The sequence below is a fragment of the Mastomys coucha genome, unplaced genomic scaffold (assembly GCF_008632895.1).
Source record: "Mastomys coucha isolate ucsf_1 unplaced genomic scaffold, UCSF_Mcou_1 pScaffold7, whole genome shotgun sequence".
Taxonomy (NCBI): Eukaryota; Metazoa; Chordata; class Mammalia; order Rodentia; family Muridae; genus Mastomys; species Mastomys coucha.
Genome location: NW_022196913.1, coordinates 28359815 through 28377754, shown reverse-complemented (window position 1 = coordinate 28377754; position 17940 = coordinate 28359815). Strand labels below are relative to the sequence as shown.

Genomic DNA, 17940 nt, shown 5'->3' with positions numbered 1-17940 from the left:
ACCAGGGGCCTGGTATTCCTAGAAGTCCACATACACCAAGGGTAGGAGATTCCCAGAATAAGGAAAGCCCAGAGAGAGGCTAAGCAATGGGTTAAGAATAGTGGGATGTAACTTAGAGACTGGTTTCAACATTTATTCACTCATTCACTTTATCCTTTCTTTAATAACAGGATCTCACAGTGTAGCCCAGAGTGGCCTTGTTCTGTTCTTATGACCCGATTTCCCTGAATACTGGGATTACAGGCAAATTTCTGTCTCTGTCTCTCAAGTTGATATAGTGTACTATTTTTTTTTTCAATAAATTATTTGTGTTATATGTGTCTCTTAATATATATAATTATGTATTATACATATATACACATATATGTATTTATATGTACTGTGTGTATGCATTGCCTGTGTGGGCCAGAAGAGTGCATCAGATCGCCCTGGAACTGGAGTTACAGGCAGTTATGAGCTACCCAGTGTGGGTGCTGTGATAGCTCAGCGGTTAAGAGCACTTGCTGCTCTTCTAGAGACATTAAAACTTATTCACACTTGGGTCACCCAGCTAGCTTATTCACACAGGCTAAATCTAGATCTTGTTCTCCCCAGTTTTACTGCATTATGGTCATACTATAAATTCATTTATAACAATATAAACAGATACTATGTAACATGTTCCATGTAGCGGAATTCCTTTCAGTACTTTATGTATTAGCTCACTGAATTTACCTTACAGCTCTATAAAATACGGATACTATTTTAAAATTCTTAATTTTGTGTATAGTATACACGTGTTTGCACCTGTGTGTTGGTGTCTGTATTTGTGTGTGTGCATGCATATCCAGGTGTGTGTATGTGTGTTCATGTATAGACCTCAAGTTGATGTTAGATGTCTTCCTCAGTCATTCTCAACCATACCTATAGAGTCAGGACCCCACACTTGAACCCAGAACTCACTTACACAGCTGGTGTGGCTATGACTTTGTTCTGTGGATCCCCGTCTCCATCTTCTAAGCACTGGGCGCACAGGTTGGCTGCCGGGCCTACCTGGCATTTCACATCATTCTTCTTGCTTCATGGCCGACACTTTACCCACTGAGCCACCTCCCCAACCCTTAAATTTTCAAAGTCACTTGTGCTCCTGCCTCAGCCTCTCAGGATTGTCAGTATGTGCGACCACAGCAGCTTTATTGCTCTCAATCACAGAGGAAGAAGCTGAGGCACAACACAGGTTTAGAAGTTTGCTCCAGGGAGCCTGGGATCACAACAGGACATTCTCAAAGACCCAGCACCCACATCAGATGGCTTATAACTACCTTTGACTCCAGCTGCAGGGGATTTGGTACCCTCTTAGCCTCCATGTGTATTTGAACTGATGCATATATACTGCCACATAGATACACCCACACACACAAGTACATTATAATTATTATTTCTTTAATGTCAGGGATGGTACATTGAACTAACTGGTATGGTTATATATCAATAAAACCCTATTTACAATCATATGAAGCTGGACATGGGGATATAGACACACTACACTTTATATTCAGTTTATCTATACTTTATATTCAGCAATGAAACTGGGGGATATAGGGAGGCATCTAGGTTTAGACTGAGTGAATAAAGGTACCTGGATGATCCAACTCTGAACAAATTTTAATATTGCTGGAAGAGCATCAAGTGCTCTCTCAACTGCTGAGCTGTCTTGTGGGGTAGCTCACAACTTCCTGTAGTGCTTAGAAGGCAGGGAACTTGCATGGCTCAAGACCAGCCTGGGTGGCATAGCAAAGCTCTGTATCATAAAACTAAACACCAAACCAAATAAGCAACATGCCCCACCAAACCCCACAGAGTAGACGGGTGTTTGCGTTTGTCATATGGTTTGGCTGGCTAATCTTCTTACCCCTTTAGAACCCCTTGGGCCTAAAGGGAGAGTTACAAGAGAAGCCTCTGTTCACTTAGTGTGTGCTAGGTGCTGGAGGGGCCCTGCCCACCTTGCTGTGGTGGTCCGGTGGGTGGCTGTTCTTGCTAGAAGAGCCTCATTTGTTCACTATTGCCTCTCCTCTGCTAGAGGGGTCAGCTTTGTAGAAGAAAGTGAGAGAAACAGACTTTCAATCCACATTTTTCTGAGGCCCAAATCCAAGCATGTACGTTGGCCTGGGTTCCTGAGACGACTCTCAGTGCTGATCCTGGAAATGCCCTCAGAAATGAGGAGGTTTGACCACGATGGAGGTCATGGTCAATCTTGGGGGAAATTTTGAAAAAAAAAAAAAAAGAACCAATCTGGGCAGTGGTGGCCTTTAATCCCAGCACTTGGAAGGCAGAGGCAGGCGGATTTCTGAGTTCGAGGCCAGCCTGATCTACAGAGTAAGTTCCAGGACAGCCAGGGCTACACAGAGAAACCCTGTCTTGAACCCCCCACCCTCACCAACACAAAAAAACCCCACAAACAAACAAACAAACAAACAAACAAACAAACAAAAGAACCAACATGTTCCCACGATTGTGCTGGCAACTCTTTGCCCTGGAGGCTTGGCCTGCCGTGCACTGGTGGGCAATGGCCAACCTGTTTTTATCTCATGGAGACTGACTCAGAATTCCACAATCTCTCCACCCAGTTCACTAGGTCCCCACTAGCGGGTCGTTACCACACCTATGCTTCAAATCCTCCATGGCCATTGTTGTGCACCCCAGGCAAACTCACAGTTTGCCACCATACCTTTCTCTCTTGAACCCTGAAGAGCTGCTGCATGAAGGAAAACACAACACAAACTTACTTCAGAAACAACGGTAACTCAGTTGTTGGGCACAGCAACTAAAATCCTAATCTTGTAAGCCTTATTAGATCAAAATCCTCCAGTGGCAAATCCTGACGGATCCGCCATTGAGACCGGGAGACACTCATAGCTACATCTTGTCCTCACTCTATTCCAGTCCAAAAAAGGGAACTAACTCTCTTCTGCTTCCCCTCTTTCTCTGTCCAACCCGAAAGTCCCTCCTACTCGTCCAGTGATTGGCTCCTTTATTCATTAGAATAAATGAATTCTATTTGTTCACAAGAAGTCACCTGAGTATGTGTAACTCCCTCCTTGTCTGCAGCCCCCTAGGAGAGCAGAATTAGCATCAAAATACAAAGAACACCAGGCCCACCCACACCAGGCCACTGAGGAGGTTTTTGTTTAAAAATGAAGAATCCTTCATAGGCTCCTGTGGTTAAACACTTGGTCCCTGGCTAGGGGCGCCCTTAGAGAAGGTTGTGGAACTTTTAGGAGGTGGAGCCTCACTGCAAGGGGCCTGCTCTCCTTTCTGGCGGCTCTCTGCTTTCTATCTATGGACACAGTGCCACTAACTAGCCACCTCATATTCCTCCCACAGTGCCTTCCTTGCCTCAAGGGATTGTAACTCCTTGAACTGTAAGCCCAGTTAGCCTCCTCTCTTAAGTCGCATCTTGTGAAGTATATGGTCATACCAAGGTGAAGGTACACTAACATATTTCCCTGTGAGCTTGATGCTGGCTATTTCCATGTAGGTGAAATCCATATCAATGCCTACAAATCTTCTGGGGCAACATCCTGGAGCAGTTTGGAGACTGCTTGGATGGGGATTCCTGGGTGGCTGGAGCCTCGTGTATTGACTCAGGTTTTGCTGATGAAGAAAGAGGCATGTTCAGAATGGTAGAACCTTGTCTTGTCCAGACATGAGGATCCACTGTGTTCTCAGACCACCAGCCCTGGCAAAGCCTGGGCCGATGGTGAAAGATCTGCTATACTTCACTTCCTACTTTGTTGCAAACTTTCTTAGAATTGCGATATGACTCTAGAGAGCGTAGCTGGCTCCCAGAAGGTGGGACCAGCCAACACAAAAATATCATGGCTTGTCTGTCTTCCTTCAAAGTCTGGGCTCTCTCATGAATGAGTCTCTTCTCAAACAATTTATTTTAAACTGTGTCTAACTTCAAAAGGATGTTGTATACTTATATAGCATGGCCACAAATACTTGTTCAAATAGAAAGTCAGCACATAGGGCCACAGACTGTGAGCCTGATTATTCCAGGGAGAAGGCAGAATGATCATTAGATATTAATATGTCTTCCTATATCCAAGAAATGGCTCTTACTCAAAGAGGAATGCATGGTTTTGTTTTGTTTTTATTTTCCATCCTGTTTTTGTTTAATGCTATGTACTAATGTGCTAATACTAATCGATACCCATCCTGTGGCCTCCAGAAATACCTTGTAATGGCACTTGATGAAGGGAGCGGCACTTGATCCGAGAGACAGGACCCACTGGTCTGCTGACCTGGGTGACTGGTGGAGGGAGGTGATTATTCCCATGGGCTCGGGGCAGGAAGGCTCAAAATGTCATTTGCTGCCCTGTTTCAGTTGCTTAAGTGTGTGTTTTGAGATTAGCTTTTAAGACTTATTAATTAGGTGCACACAGGGGACCTTGTCAGTGCTTAATTACCCTTACAATCCTTGTATAATGATATCCAAAGGCATCTCTTCATTTTCATTCATGGCTTGTTCGCATTGCTCTGTGACTGTGCCATATGTGCAATACTCTCCTGGAATGCAGTATATCTTCTATGATTTGTGTCTTTTGTTTTTTCCAGGTGGTATAAAGACAGCCCAGGATCTATAGTCATTAAAGGGGTGGGAAGTAAAGGGCTGAGGCAAGAGTAGACAATAGAGGAAAGAGGAGGTTGGAGCAAGATACAAAGAGACCTGGTGGGAGGAGTGGCAGCATCATCAGAGAGGGGATCTGAGGGGAAGAACGGAGAGAGACCAAGGCTGAGAGGTCTACACCTCGACCCAGGAAGGCAGGGGCATGTGGAGATAACAAGAGAGATCAAGCCATGACCAGATGCTGAGATGGTGGTAGGAAGGCAGTCTGACTCATAATAGAAACTTGACCTTCCTCTTAGGCAACCGGTCATCCCTCTGGCTGCTGATGGGTTTCCATTTGCTTCATAAGGCTTTAATGTTCTGTGACTTGTCTGTGGTTCCACATGTGTTATTTCCAGAGGAACCTGACTCATAAAGGAAAGATTAGAATCTGGAGTGTGGAAGACTGATGTGTAGCTAGAGCATCTGGGTCAGAACTCCAGCTCCATGCTGTTGTGATTGCTGTGTAACAGTAGAAAATATGGTGGGGCAGAGCTGCTCATCACACATCAGCCAGGAAGGAGGGAGCCAGCACCTGGATCACATGAAAGCCTGTTCCTGCTGTGCAAGGTGCATGATATCTGTCTGCTGTAGTTTCTTGTGCTCAAAATGGGAATAAAGACAGTGTTTCTCCCATAGCTTAAACACAAGCACATGTCAGACTGTTTAGTTTGCACAGCAGGAATTGACTCATTAAAGGATCCTGGTATTGGTAACCTCTCCACTTTTCATGCTTCCTACCTCCCAGCAGGTGGTCACAGCCATGCTCCACATGCACTTCCTGTTATGCTGTTCCTCAGCATAGGCTCCAAGGCTGTGAGCTCAAGTGGTTGTGGATTGACCTCTTGAGCTACCAGCTGAAAGGAATGTCTTCTCCTCTTAGGGTGTTTCTTTCAGGCTCTCTGCATCCTGCACTCGTTGTCATGAGCCACCATGCTGCCTGCACTTGACATTTCTTGTATTTATTGCTTTGCTGCTTTGTCTGGCCTCCAAGGGCCATGATTGACTCAGCATATACAATCTTCCAATGTAAACTCCTTCTGTTGCCTTCAGTCTCAGGCCTTACTGGAATCATATTGTCAAGCAGTGAAGATTTTAGGTACAAATAGATCGTCGCGTAGCTCTCTTCTCTCTTCCTTATTACTGGTGGCTGGCCTAGGCCCTGGTACATGCTAGCTGAGCCAACCATTAAACCATATCACCTCCACGTTCTGATCTGTAGTTTCTAAGATTCTATTCAAACTTAGGATTCTATTAGGACCTAGGAGTCATTTGCTAAACTAGGCATTTAGTAACTAGGACGTTCTTTGGAAAATGAAGGGAGGCAGTTCTCTTGTTATTGCTTGCAGGGCTCTGGCCTCTCCTTTCTTTCCTTCAGAAGCTTGTGAGTCCCATGGGGATCTCTACCGTGCAGAGAGCCCAGTTGATAATGGACAGGTAGCCTGCTCAGGGGTCTTCTGCATGGCAAGAGAGGCTTTTAGGCCATAGGATCCTATACTGTACAGATATCACTAATTGATTACCAGAAAGGAAGTTCAAGTCCAAGTAGGCAAAGTTGGAGAAGGTCTCTTGGAAACTAGTCTGATTGCTCTTCTGCCTGTGTGTTACGTAGGTGTTATCAGTCTGTGCCCTGTGGTGGAAAGTGGGAGGCAAACCCGGGTGCTGTCACTGGGGAAGTGCAAATGAGAAGGCACCTGGCCCTTCACTGTTTGCCATTGATGTAGCTGACTTCGGGCGCTAAGATAACCACCTGTCAGTGCTTGCCCACTCAGTGATCTAGTCTTGGGACTGACTGCTCGTCAGAGAGTTCATGGGTTACTGTTCACTATAGCCTCCACGTAGGCACACCTGAACAGGAACTAATTCTATAGGATCAAGAAGCTGTCCCAGGTCACCTACCCTTCTAGGGCAAGAGCCATGACACATCACAACACTGAGTAACAGGAAGCTTTTAGGGTATTAGTGTCTTTGAAGTTAGCAATGAGACTGAAACACTTCAGGCCCATTTGTAGTACTGATTCCAACATCCGCCTTTGTGTTACAGGTGCTCACATCATGCCGGGCCTTCCTCCTGTCCGCACGTATCCCCACCAAGGTAAGCATCAATGAGCTCTCCTTCTGAGATGGACTGACAGACACATTCCGTGCATATCCATGTGCAGACTCTCGCACCTATCCACAGATTCTCAAATGAAGGGGTGTCCAACCTTTGACATTTTGATATGATGTTATCTCCATACATGTTAAGTTGCCTGCACGGCTGTTCTGGAATGCATGCTACCTGCCTGTTGGACAAGCCTGCTCTAAAATACATGCCTTCACAGACTCCACAGGACATAGCATGTAGGCTGATGTGTCAGGGTTGTCTCTGCACACATGTTTTCTTTTATTCCTCTTTAGAATGTCCCCGGAGCTCGCCCTGGAGCATGCTTTTCATTTCCTTTCAACTCTTTCTGTAGAGGCATCGCAAGAAACACGTTGTGGTGAAGCATGCCATGTTCCGTCCCCAGGCTCTTTGTCCCCAGTCATTTCTCCCTCACTTGTGCTGTGCCAACTCCCTTTCATATTTGCTTCAGTCCAGGAGTAGAGGCTTTTTTCAATCTGGGTTTTACATGTGGGAAATAATCTTCATGATTCTAAAGGGTGCACTGCAGGGTTGTGAGCTCTGTGCCCTCTTCAGTCTGCCTGTGGAAAGAAGCACTTCAAACTCTCCTGTCCCCTCTTCTTTCTCTCTCTCTCCTTCCCACCTTTTCCCCTTCTTCCTCCCCGTAGCCCCTCTACTCCCCTTCCCCTTCTCCTTCCTTCTCTTCCACTCCCCTCCTGTCTCCTTGCCTTCCCTCTTTTCCATTTCTACAGTCCCCTCTTCTTTCCTCCCACTATCCTCCTCCCCGCCTTTCCCTACTCCTCCCGTCCCCTTCCCTGTCTTTTTCTACCTTCCCCTCTCCTTCCTTTCCCTCTCTCCTTCTTGCCCTCCCTCTCCTTCCTATGTCTTCCCTTCTTTCTTCCCCATCCTCTCCTCCCCCTTCATTTCCCTCTTCCCTTTCCCCCTCTTCCCTTCCTTGGTCCCTTTCCTCTGGGTCTTTACTCTGGCCCTGGGCTCCCTATGCACACCTTCCTCCCCCCCACTCCCCGACCCCTGGGGGGGCGCTGACTTAAACTCACAGCAGCCCTTCTTTCTCAGGTTACAAACTAAGCTTCAAGTTTTAATTCTTTCTAGCTTCACTAAGGAAAGATACTTTAGGTTCCAACCCTTTTGATGTGTAAATTGACACGTTCCCTGTCTTATAAACTAAATCAGTTACTATGGCAACGAGGTTGGACTAAACTCTCTCTAAAAATACTGAAGGCAGAGCTGGTGTAGTGTTGCATTCCAGTAATATGAGACAGAGGGTTCTTGGGTTGTAGGCCAGCCTGGGCTACCTAGTAAGCCTTAAACCAGGAAATGGGCAGGGGCAGTGGTGGAAGGCGGTGCGAAACAAAGCTAATGCTGCATTATTGCAGATGGAGATAGATGGGCTTGAAAAAAAAATTACTTGCCCTAGTGAAAGGAAAGCTCCAGAGCTGAGATTCTTGCATGTGATTCTAACACTAGAGTGGTAGAGGCAGGAGGTCCAAGGATCAAAAGTCATCCTCAGCTAGGTAATGAACTCGTAGCCACCCTGAGCTACATCGTGGGTTTAAGGCCAGCCTAGGCAATATGAGAGATAGTATTTGGAAAAGAAAAAGAGAAGACTCCTGGGTAATATCTGGTAAGCATGTGAGATATCTCAAATGTGTACATACTTGAGTCACATGTCTCAGGTCACTCATGAAGAAATAGGTAGGCAGGGTGACACACACCTGTAGTTCCAGTGTTTGGGGAGACAGGCGGACTGCTGTGAACTCGGGGTACCCCTGGACGGTGTCTGAGTACCAGACAATTTTAGAAACGACGGGAGAGGAAGGGTCGGCTGGGGAAATGGGTTTTATATGGTGCTTGGGGTTGAACCCAGTCAAGGCCCTTGTTAAGGTACAACAAAAGCATCCTAATTGTGGTGCAGTCTCACAAGACAAATTCACAAAAGTTCACGTTTCCAGCTGGTAACTGGCGTCAGTGCGGTATTCATGGCTGTGTATCCACCCTGCGTCTGCTGGATTCGATGAGAGCTTAGGGTCCCTGTTCCTCTATGTAGCAGTTATATCAGGCACTTAAGTGAGAGGTCCTTTCCGTAGCAACAGATACTTAGTAAACAAGGAGGGAGAGATGTCAAAGGTTAATGAAAGTGAATTACTGAGAAAATCGACACCTTGAGGGCCACACCACTGTTACTCTACACAGAGCTGGAGTGCAAAGCACAATCTAGAAATGCCTGTTCTCACCTACAAAACAGGGGCCTTCAAATGCTCTATTTTATTTTATTCATTTTTTTTTTTTTTTTTTTTTTTTAAGATGGAGTCTCCTATAGCCAGGCAGGTCTCTGAACTCCCCCTTCTGCCTCTACCTCCCAATGCTGTGATGAGAAGGCATTCAGCACATTTGGTTGATGTGGCACTGGGAATCCAACCCAGTGCTTTGTGCATATTAGATAAGCCCTCTTCTAACTGAGTCGCATCCTCCACCCCAGGTTCTCCATTTCAAAAGGCACTAGCTCCTCATCTGTGAGTAAGGCTTGACTCAAATAAAAGTGGCTTTACCACTGCAAAAAGGAGTGGAACGTCAAGGTGCATTTGTATGTGTTTATGTATTTGTCAGTAATGAAGTTTTCTACTATACTTTAAAGAATTCAACCCAGATGTAGATCTTGGTAACATTAGGTGGAAAAGTGGCTGTAATTGAATATTTCAAAATATAGGCCCTCAAGTGTTCATGTAGCTCATAAAAGAAGACACATCTTATTCCCTTTAGAATTACCAGTGTGGCACATAGTAGGCTGTTCAGAAGTGTTGACTAGGTGAATATGAACGAAGGAGTTCATTTAGTCATTCTCATATACCTCCCTCCCTAATAAAGTCTTGCTATATAGTCCAACTGGCCCTGAACTTATGGTAATCCCCCTGCCTCAGCCTCCTTAGTTCTGGGATTACAGACATCAGCCACCACACCAAGTTCTATGATCCTAGCTGCAGATATCACTGTGCCTCTAGGTGTTTAACTTTGATATCTTCTGCTTTAATATTTTGTCCTACTTGAGTGCCTCGGCCTAACAGGACAGCAGAGAGCAGAGTTTAGTCCCTGTGGGTTGACTGCACTTGTTCCTTAAGCATGACAGCTGGCCCTCTGCAGCCACGGGTTTCACATCTCTGGATTTCATTTATATGGATCCCAAGTCTGTGAAAAATAGTGCTGGCTTGCAGGTACTTTCTCTTCATTCTTCCCCAGGCCAGACAGCACTGCTGATTACTCTACATTGTGTTGTTGTAGGCAGTGTAGGAGCTTCAGGGAAGACTTTAAGCATTTAGGAGGACATATGTAACGTGCACAGGGTGCCCTGCTATAAGGGACTTGATCGCAATGTCTCTGGGCATTTCTAGAATCCCCGCAGCGGTACCAAAGGATGCAGATGTGCCTCTAGGTTTAATGGGAGATAGGGCTCATGCATGTTCCAGTCATCTTCCGCCATCTTCCAGCCTCATATCCTGTGACTATTTGGTGTAATGAGATGACAGTCCTGCAAAACTTGGAGAAAGGTTAGTGATCATAAACAGATTAGGAAATGTACTACGGTCTGGAGAACATTTATGACAGAAAGGTGAAGATCCCAGGAGGAGAAACGAAGGGAGGCAGCTAAGTGGCAGGGTGGGTGTTCGCTTTGCACATTCTGGATTTGGTGCCTAGCATCATAAAATAAAAATTAAAAAATATGTAAAAGAAATAATTTGTGGAAACACAGAGAAAGGGTAGCTTTGTTTAAGTACATGCCATTAAACATAGTTTAAAATTCATAAATATATTTATCCAAATCTACCTAAAACAGGAATTTTATGGATTTTTGAGAGAAGGTAACTTTAGTGATTGAGTGGAGTGGGGCACAAAGAGGACGAAGGGCTAGGCCATGTGTACTGAGGCTTTCTGAAGCAGCACTGTGGAGAAAAGGGGGGGAGATGTGTGTTTGGTGGCGTGGTGTCCTATAGGCGTTTGCCAGAGTATTCGCAGTGGGGTAGAGTGCAGGCCTTTCATCTGTTTTGAGCCTGGGCGAACTGTAAAAGTCAGGCATGCCGCTTCTTCTCTTCTCTTTGTGAGGTAGGCAATACCTCTTTTGAGATATGATAAATCCCAGGTCTGTTATGGTGGACAGAGGTTACCAAGCAGCTTATCCACAGAAGATGCACAAACCTTACTTAGCCTTGGGGTAGTTCTGATTAGAACATGTTTTGAACCTCAAATGATATGTTTCGAAGCTCTCATTATAGGTCTCTGCTTCCTCTTTCCCCCTCATTACAGCTCGAGTTAACCTTCAGCTATCTAGAGATTCATGGAGTCATCTGCCACAAGCCAGCTCAGGTGAGTATGAGCCCTAGGAGCCTGTCACTGTGAAGTCACGTACATGAAGGATTTTTTTTTTCTTTTTTTCTGAGATGCAACTAAAAAGCAAGAGGAGAGTAGCCTTTTAGGAGGGAAGAGACATCAGAGGCTGTATGAGTAGTGGAGAGAAGCACATTTCTGATGAGAAAAGTGGGAATCAAGAGAACCAATCGGCTCCCATGCCAGCTACTGCCTTGTCCGTTTGTCCATGCTGTACGATGGATTAACACCAAAGCTTCAAGGCTCTATGTAAAGAACCCCCAACCCTACACAAGACTGGCCTCCATTTCTCAGCAATCCCCCTGCCTCAGCCTCCTAAGTATGGGGAACACTGGTGTGAGCCACATGCCTGGCTTTATGGAAATCTTTCTTGGAAGGAAATGATAAGTGATTTCTTTTGGGTGCTTGAAAGCTGATTAAAAATAGTTTCACTTGCAGCAGTGAAGTGCAAACTTGGATAACTTTTGGCATATGTATAGCCATGAAACTGTTAGCACAGTCAGGATAATGAATATATGCATCACCTTCCGTCCCCTCCCCATCTGCAATCGCTTGCAGGCACCTGCTTTCTGCTGCCGTAGAGCGTGGGTCACACGTCAGAAGACTTCATATGGACAGGATCATACAGTCTGCAGTCTTGCCTTCCTCATTCGCTTTAACTATTTTGAGGTGGATTTACCGAGTGTCTTAGTGTATCATTACTTCTGATGTTGCTGAGTGGTACACTGCTTCATGGATGTGTCTAGTCTACCCTTTCCTCTGGTGCTGGACAGTGTGTTGTTTTCCAGTTTTGACTGTACCAGGTTCAGCTGCTGTCAATATTTATGTTCAGGTCTTTGGGCATGTATGTGTAGGTCCCTGCAAGCATCGTGACTAGCAGGAAATGACCTGGGTGAGGTAAGAATAAAACTTGATTTAGCCTGACTGAGTCAGCCGATTCTGGGCCAAACCTCTGGAGTCTGATGCCAGGTTGTTTAGCCATATTTAAGCAGCACAATTCCGGAGAAATGTTTTCTGATGACAATTAACTCAACAAAGCTGCAATGTAAGCAATGTATGTTTACATTGAAACTCTTTGAAGATGGGTTCTGTTGACTCAGAAACAATGCTCAAGATAAGGTTCTAGGGAGAATGACTACAGTGAGCATAATGCCCGTGGGAATCAAGATTGGTTTGGCCCTAAGATAATTGAGAATTTATTTAGGGTATTATGAAGTACAAATGACATCTCTCGTAAGGATGCATTTTGAGGACCAAGAAACAGTGCTCAAGATTTTGGTGGGGGGAGTCTGTGAGAGTCAAACATAATATTCTGGGGGCCGGGGTACAGTTGTACCTGGTCCCTACAGATAGCAAAGGATCACCGGGTTATAAACTACAGCATTCTGGATGGGAGACGGGCAAACATCTTTCTTTAAAGAGACAAGCTGTGTGTTTAACTTCCTTGGCTTCTCCAGTGCTATCTCTGTGTACAAGGATCTCTTACCTTATACACAAGTGCTTTCATTTACCATGGGTACATGTCTTAGCAGAGCGGCAGACTCCTGTGGTAGGTGTGTTTAGTGTTGAGTGCTATCAACCTGCCCCTACGGGTGTTACTGTTTCAGGTTGCCACCAACAGTATGCCAGAGACTACTTCTTTTATATCCCACTGAGCATAGATAAAGTCTCATTTACTTTAACCCTTTTAACAGGTACATAGTGTCTTTCCCCTGCCCTTCCAAAATTTAAAAACAATATTCTGGATACAAATAATTGATTTTGGCATTTTGGTCTTACATTCTGCTCACCTTACTATGCTCACCTGGTAGAGCCAGCATTTCTTACAGATTTCATTGTTTCCTATAGAGATGGTATCATCATTTGTGTGAATATGGAAAGCTTTTCCTTTTCTTGCCTTTACTCCCATGGGGAGGTAGGTACTCCTGAATTTTATATGCTCCAACACAGCTGGCTGGATATATTAAGACTTCAGTACACCGACTTCTTTCTACCTAGGACATTTCCCAGAGTTATGTTGCAGTGAGCTACGTTGTAGAAAGAGGGAATGTTTCTCTATGAAAGACCAAGCTTACTTCCCATTTCCCATGAAAACAGAAAGCTGCACATACACAATGGTTCCTGTAGAGAGTGTGTGTGCACACTCCACATACAGACACACACACACACACACACACACACACACACACACACACAAACACACACTCACTTACAGGCATCCACCTGAATCTCTCCATGTTACTCTGTGGAACATTGAGCTCTGGGGAGTCTACCACAGTGCCCATGCCTCTTTGTTATGCCATTCATTAACTCTGTGAACAAGGAGCTTCCTGGCTCCAGCCAGCATCTGTGGAACAGTAAGAGGCCCAGCCATTGGCTTCCAGGTAGAGTAGAACCAAGTCTCAGACCTTAGTAACACTGAGCCACAACCTCCAGGACAACACTGAAGAGAAGTGGCCAGACCAGAATTTCCTATCTCTTTCTTAATCAATAAGGGAGATTCATTCTTTCACTAAGAAATGCATTGTTATCTGTACACTTGTTTTGGGAATGATTATACCTAGTTAGGGGAATTCCTTTCTATTCCTGGTTGAGTTTTTATCAGGACCAGTTTTGGATTTTATCCAATATTTTTCTCTATTTCCTGAGATTGAAGTGATTTTTAGGATTTCCTCCCTTCCTTTCCATGAAGAATTATACTTACTTATTTATGAATATTGAATCTTTCATTCCTAGGACAATCCCCATGAGTCAGAACACGTTACCTTTTTATATATTGTTGATTATATTGAAAATATAATTGATTTTGATTTTACATTGTTTATTTTGCTATAGTCACCTAGTAGCAACACTCCCTTTCTTTATCATATCCATTATTTTCTATATGTATATATTATTTTTCTAAAGATTTATTTATTTATTTTATGTAAGTACACTGTAGCTGTCTTCAGACACTCCAGAAGAGGGCATCAGATCTCGTTACGGATAGTTGTGAGCCACCATGTGGTTGCTGGGATTTGAACTCAGGACCTTCAGGAAAGCAGTCAGTGCTCTTAACCACTGAACCATCTCTCCAGCCCCATGTATTTTTAATTTTATTAAATTACATTTAATTTTTTAAAAAAATATCATTTTAGCTATTATTCTTCCACATATGTTACAATATATATTTATATATCCCACTTAGGTTACGTATAGATATTTTATGTGTTAAACTTTGGGAAAGAGTTTTTTTGTAGTGCTGTTTGAGATACTAGATTGTCTTTTTTTCTTTTCTTTCTCCAATCAGTGTTAGCACGGTTGTAGAGTTACCATATGAACTAAGAAGTCGTCTCTGTTCTGTGTGTCTCTTTTTATGGGACCAGAACTAGCACTAATTCTTCCTCAGACTTTTGGAAGTTTCCTGTGCTCTGAGGTGACATCACTGCTCCCCGAATGGCTCATCATGTTCACTTGTGGTATCTACAGAAATCGTTACAGATACAGATGGGTTACTTTTGTTAGACATTTATTTTATTGATCATCTCAAAAAACTTGTTTTCTGGTTGAATTGCTTTTCCATCCCATCAGTTCTTTCTCTGATCTTTATTTTTGTAAGTGTATTGTTTTACCTCTTAACAACATGTGCTTGTTTAGGTTGTTGGTAATATTCTTAAAAAGAAACTGTCAAAGCTGTCATTTACGACAGCTGAGATTACATACAAATTCTTGGAATTTTTCCATAGTTCAGCTGAGAGCAATATTTTATCGTTCTCCTGAAGCTAGAGTTTGAAAAAAAAAAAAGTCACAGCAACATATGTTTACCCAAATGGCCAAACATACGTAGGAGGGAGTCTTCACTCATGAGTGACGGGATGGTGATGTCATCTGAGGCTCCTCTCTTGAGGAATGTCTGTTTATGATTCAGAGGGCATTAGCAAATGTTAATGCCAAGTTTATATTGAAAGTATGATTTGACTGTGGTATTTAATTATGAAGGAGAGGTTGGCACAGCAAGCTTTCTCCCATGGCCGCAGGAGTTCACCCTTCCATAAGCTGTAGCCTTGCCACCTCAGTATGCCGACCACTTAGAAGAACTGGGCAGGCTGCTGTCTGCTTAAGTCACATAGCTTTCCCGTCACAGGGAGTCCCTGACATGCAGCTCTTACGAGTCTCTGTGATGTGTGCTTAGGAGACGAGAGTGAACCAATAGCATGGTTTATAGGCTTACAGGTTAGACGGAATTTCCAGTTCCCTTGTGGTGTTCACGTCCTGCTGTGTTTCCTACTAGTGGCCTCTAGTGTGTTTGTAAAGTACAGATGCCCAGTCAGCAGCCTCATCCTGTCTCTCCCTGTCACCTGTTACCCTGTCACCCTGTGGCCCCCAACCCTTTGCACATATGCCCACACACAGACAACATTTATGGCAGTTAGTTAGGATTAAACAAATCTGAGTGGCTTGTTGGCTTTAAATCAAGTCCACGATTTGGTTGTCTGTGATCTGGAGGTTGAGACTTAGTAACCTGCGTAACCCCAAGGGAGGATCAGTAACTTGAAAGCCTCAAGTCCCCTGAGCCTCCAGTCTGTGTGAGGTCATGAGGACAATGACATCTGCTAGTTGCAGTTGCAACCTGACCATTTAAGAAGTTTTTCGTTTTTTGTTTTGTTTTTTATTAATGTGCATTGGTATTTTGTCTGCATGTATGTTTGTGTGAGGGTGTCAGATCTTGGAGGTTTTTTGTTGGTTTTTCAGGACAGGGTTTCTCTGTATAGCCCTGGCTGTCCTGGAACTCACTTTGTAGACCAGGCTGGCCTCAAACTCAGAAATCCGCCTGCCTCTACCTCCCAAGTGCTGGGATTAAAGGTGTGCACCACTACCACCCGGCAGATCTTGGAGTTATAGACAGTTGTGAGCCGGGAATGTGGGTGCTGGGAATGAATCCAGGTCTTCTGGAAGTACAGTCAATGTTCTTAACCACGGATCCATCTCTCCAGTCCCCCATTTGTTTTTTGTTTTGTTTAAGTAGAGATTTTATTTTTATTAGAGAGGGAGGGAGGAACGAAACTAAGGAGAGAGAGAGAGAGAGAGAGAGAGAGAGAGAGAGAGAGAGAGAGAGAACGAACCATGCAGATGCCTACTGGAGGCGGGAAGAGAACATTAGATCCCCTCAAGCTGGTGTTAATGATGGTGCTTGAATTGGGAGCTGGAAACTGAATCTGGGTCCTGTGGAAGAGTGACAGGGCAGGTGCGCTTAACTGATGCACCATCTCTCTGTTCCCACTATCTAACGTTGATTATGAATTTTTGCTAACATACTGGGGTTATTAAACTTTTGCCATCTAACTATGGTTTATCAATTCAGGTCAAATGCTTGGAGCAGAATGTGGTGCCATGTGTATAAATGAGTAAATATTTTACCAGATTACTGAAATTTGCCTTAATTATTGCTCTTTTCCTTTCTTTGTGGAAATCTGGGGGTACAGAAATCAATCAAGTCTTGATAATGTTACCACATGATGTGTTTGATTGGCGGCTTGTGTCAGAACACACCACACTAGGCCCAAACAGTTATAAGCGTAAGAGACTTAATTGGGAGAGAGAGAGGGGGTAGTGGCAGAAGGAGAAGAGGCTAGGGTGGGGGAGAGAGAAAGGGAGGGAGGAGTGTTCCTCATATATGTGTGTGTGTGTGTGTGTGTGTGTGTGTGTGTGTGTGTGTGTGTGTGTATGTTGTGTGTGTGTGTGTGTTTGGTGACATGGTGGCCACAGGTAAAGGTGGAAGGTGAGCCCAATGGATTCTGGGAATATAATGGCTGTTGCCTTGGCAACAGGTCTGTGAGGCCTACCTATGTGACGTCATGGGTTTCGGAGGCTCTGATGCCAACACCACACCCTTGGTACTTATGGTCTTATAGTTCTGTACTATAGAATTTTTAGATTTTTATCTGCAGGTCATCATCTGCTGCTGCTGTTGTCTTCAAACTAAAATGTTTGCTGTGTCATAGTGACACATGTAAGGGAACTTCATTTTGTTTCTGTTAGAGGAAACAAAACCACCCCGAAAGTTTATTGATTGTGATTTAGTCAAAAAATGTTGCCTATAGCTAGGCTCAGTAGATTAATCTAAGCTAATGGATGCTGAGGCAGGGGGATGGCAAGTTCAAGACCTGCCAGTAATACAGAGTGAGTTGAGCCCAAGCAGTTGGTAAGATTCTTTCTCAGTATGGAAAAGAGAAAAAATGAAGAAGTTGTAGTTTACACCTTAGGATACTTACACTGGGATCAGTGATCAGGAATAGAGATGGTGTCTTATAATCTCTGGTTATTTTAACTAAGCATCTGGAGATCAAACCTTTTCCAGTTACTGTTTTAAATAGGGACTAGAGGGTAGGAGGAGTTCTGCCCTGTGAGGTGTGTGAGCATTCTGCTCAGCCTGGAGCAGAATGAAGCCACACTGATAGACAGGTTTTTTTTTTTTTTTTTTTTTGAGGTAGAGATGTGACGGGTGGTTCCACTGTGGTGGCTTTGTTGCAGACTGTACATTATGCAGAGGTGTTGACATCTCCAGCAGGGCTTTGTAAGCACCTTCTTGTCAGGTTGGGTTTGAAGGCTCATTTCTTCCCCCACCTGTTGTCCTTTCTCTTTCCTGTCATCCTATTCAGTCCCTCATAATTAGGGATGATTATGTGCGAAGATCAAGTGGAATTAGAATAGGCCAATTATGAACCCCTTGCACCCAGACTGAACTGAATAGAAGTGAGGAATGTGAAATATAATCACCAAGGGTCGGGGCAAGTATCAAGTGCAGACA

General features: G+C 44.2%; 1 protein-coding gene across 11 annotated transcripts in view; it reads left to right on the top strand.

Moving 5' to 3' along the window:
* The window catches only part of Carmil1 (capping protein regulator and myosin 1 linker 1), a 276607-nt gene that overhangs the window by 104734 nt on the left and 153933 nt on the right, over positions 1–17940 (top strand). For all 11 annotated transcript variants that reach the window (XM_031358897.1, XM_031358895.1, XM_031358896.1 and 8 more), the window contains exons 3-4: positions 6696–6746; positions 11073–11132. In XM_031358897.1, the coding sequence (XP_031214757.1) occupies positions 6696–6746; positions 11073–11132 (111 nt within the window). The remainder of the gene's footprint in view (positions 1–6695; positions 6747–11072; positions 11133–17940) is intronic.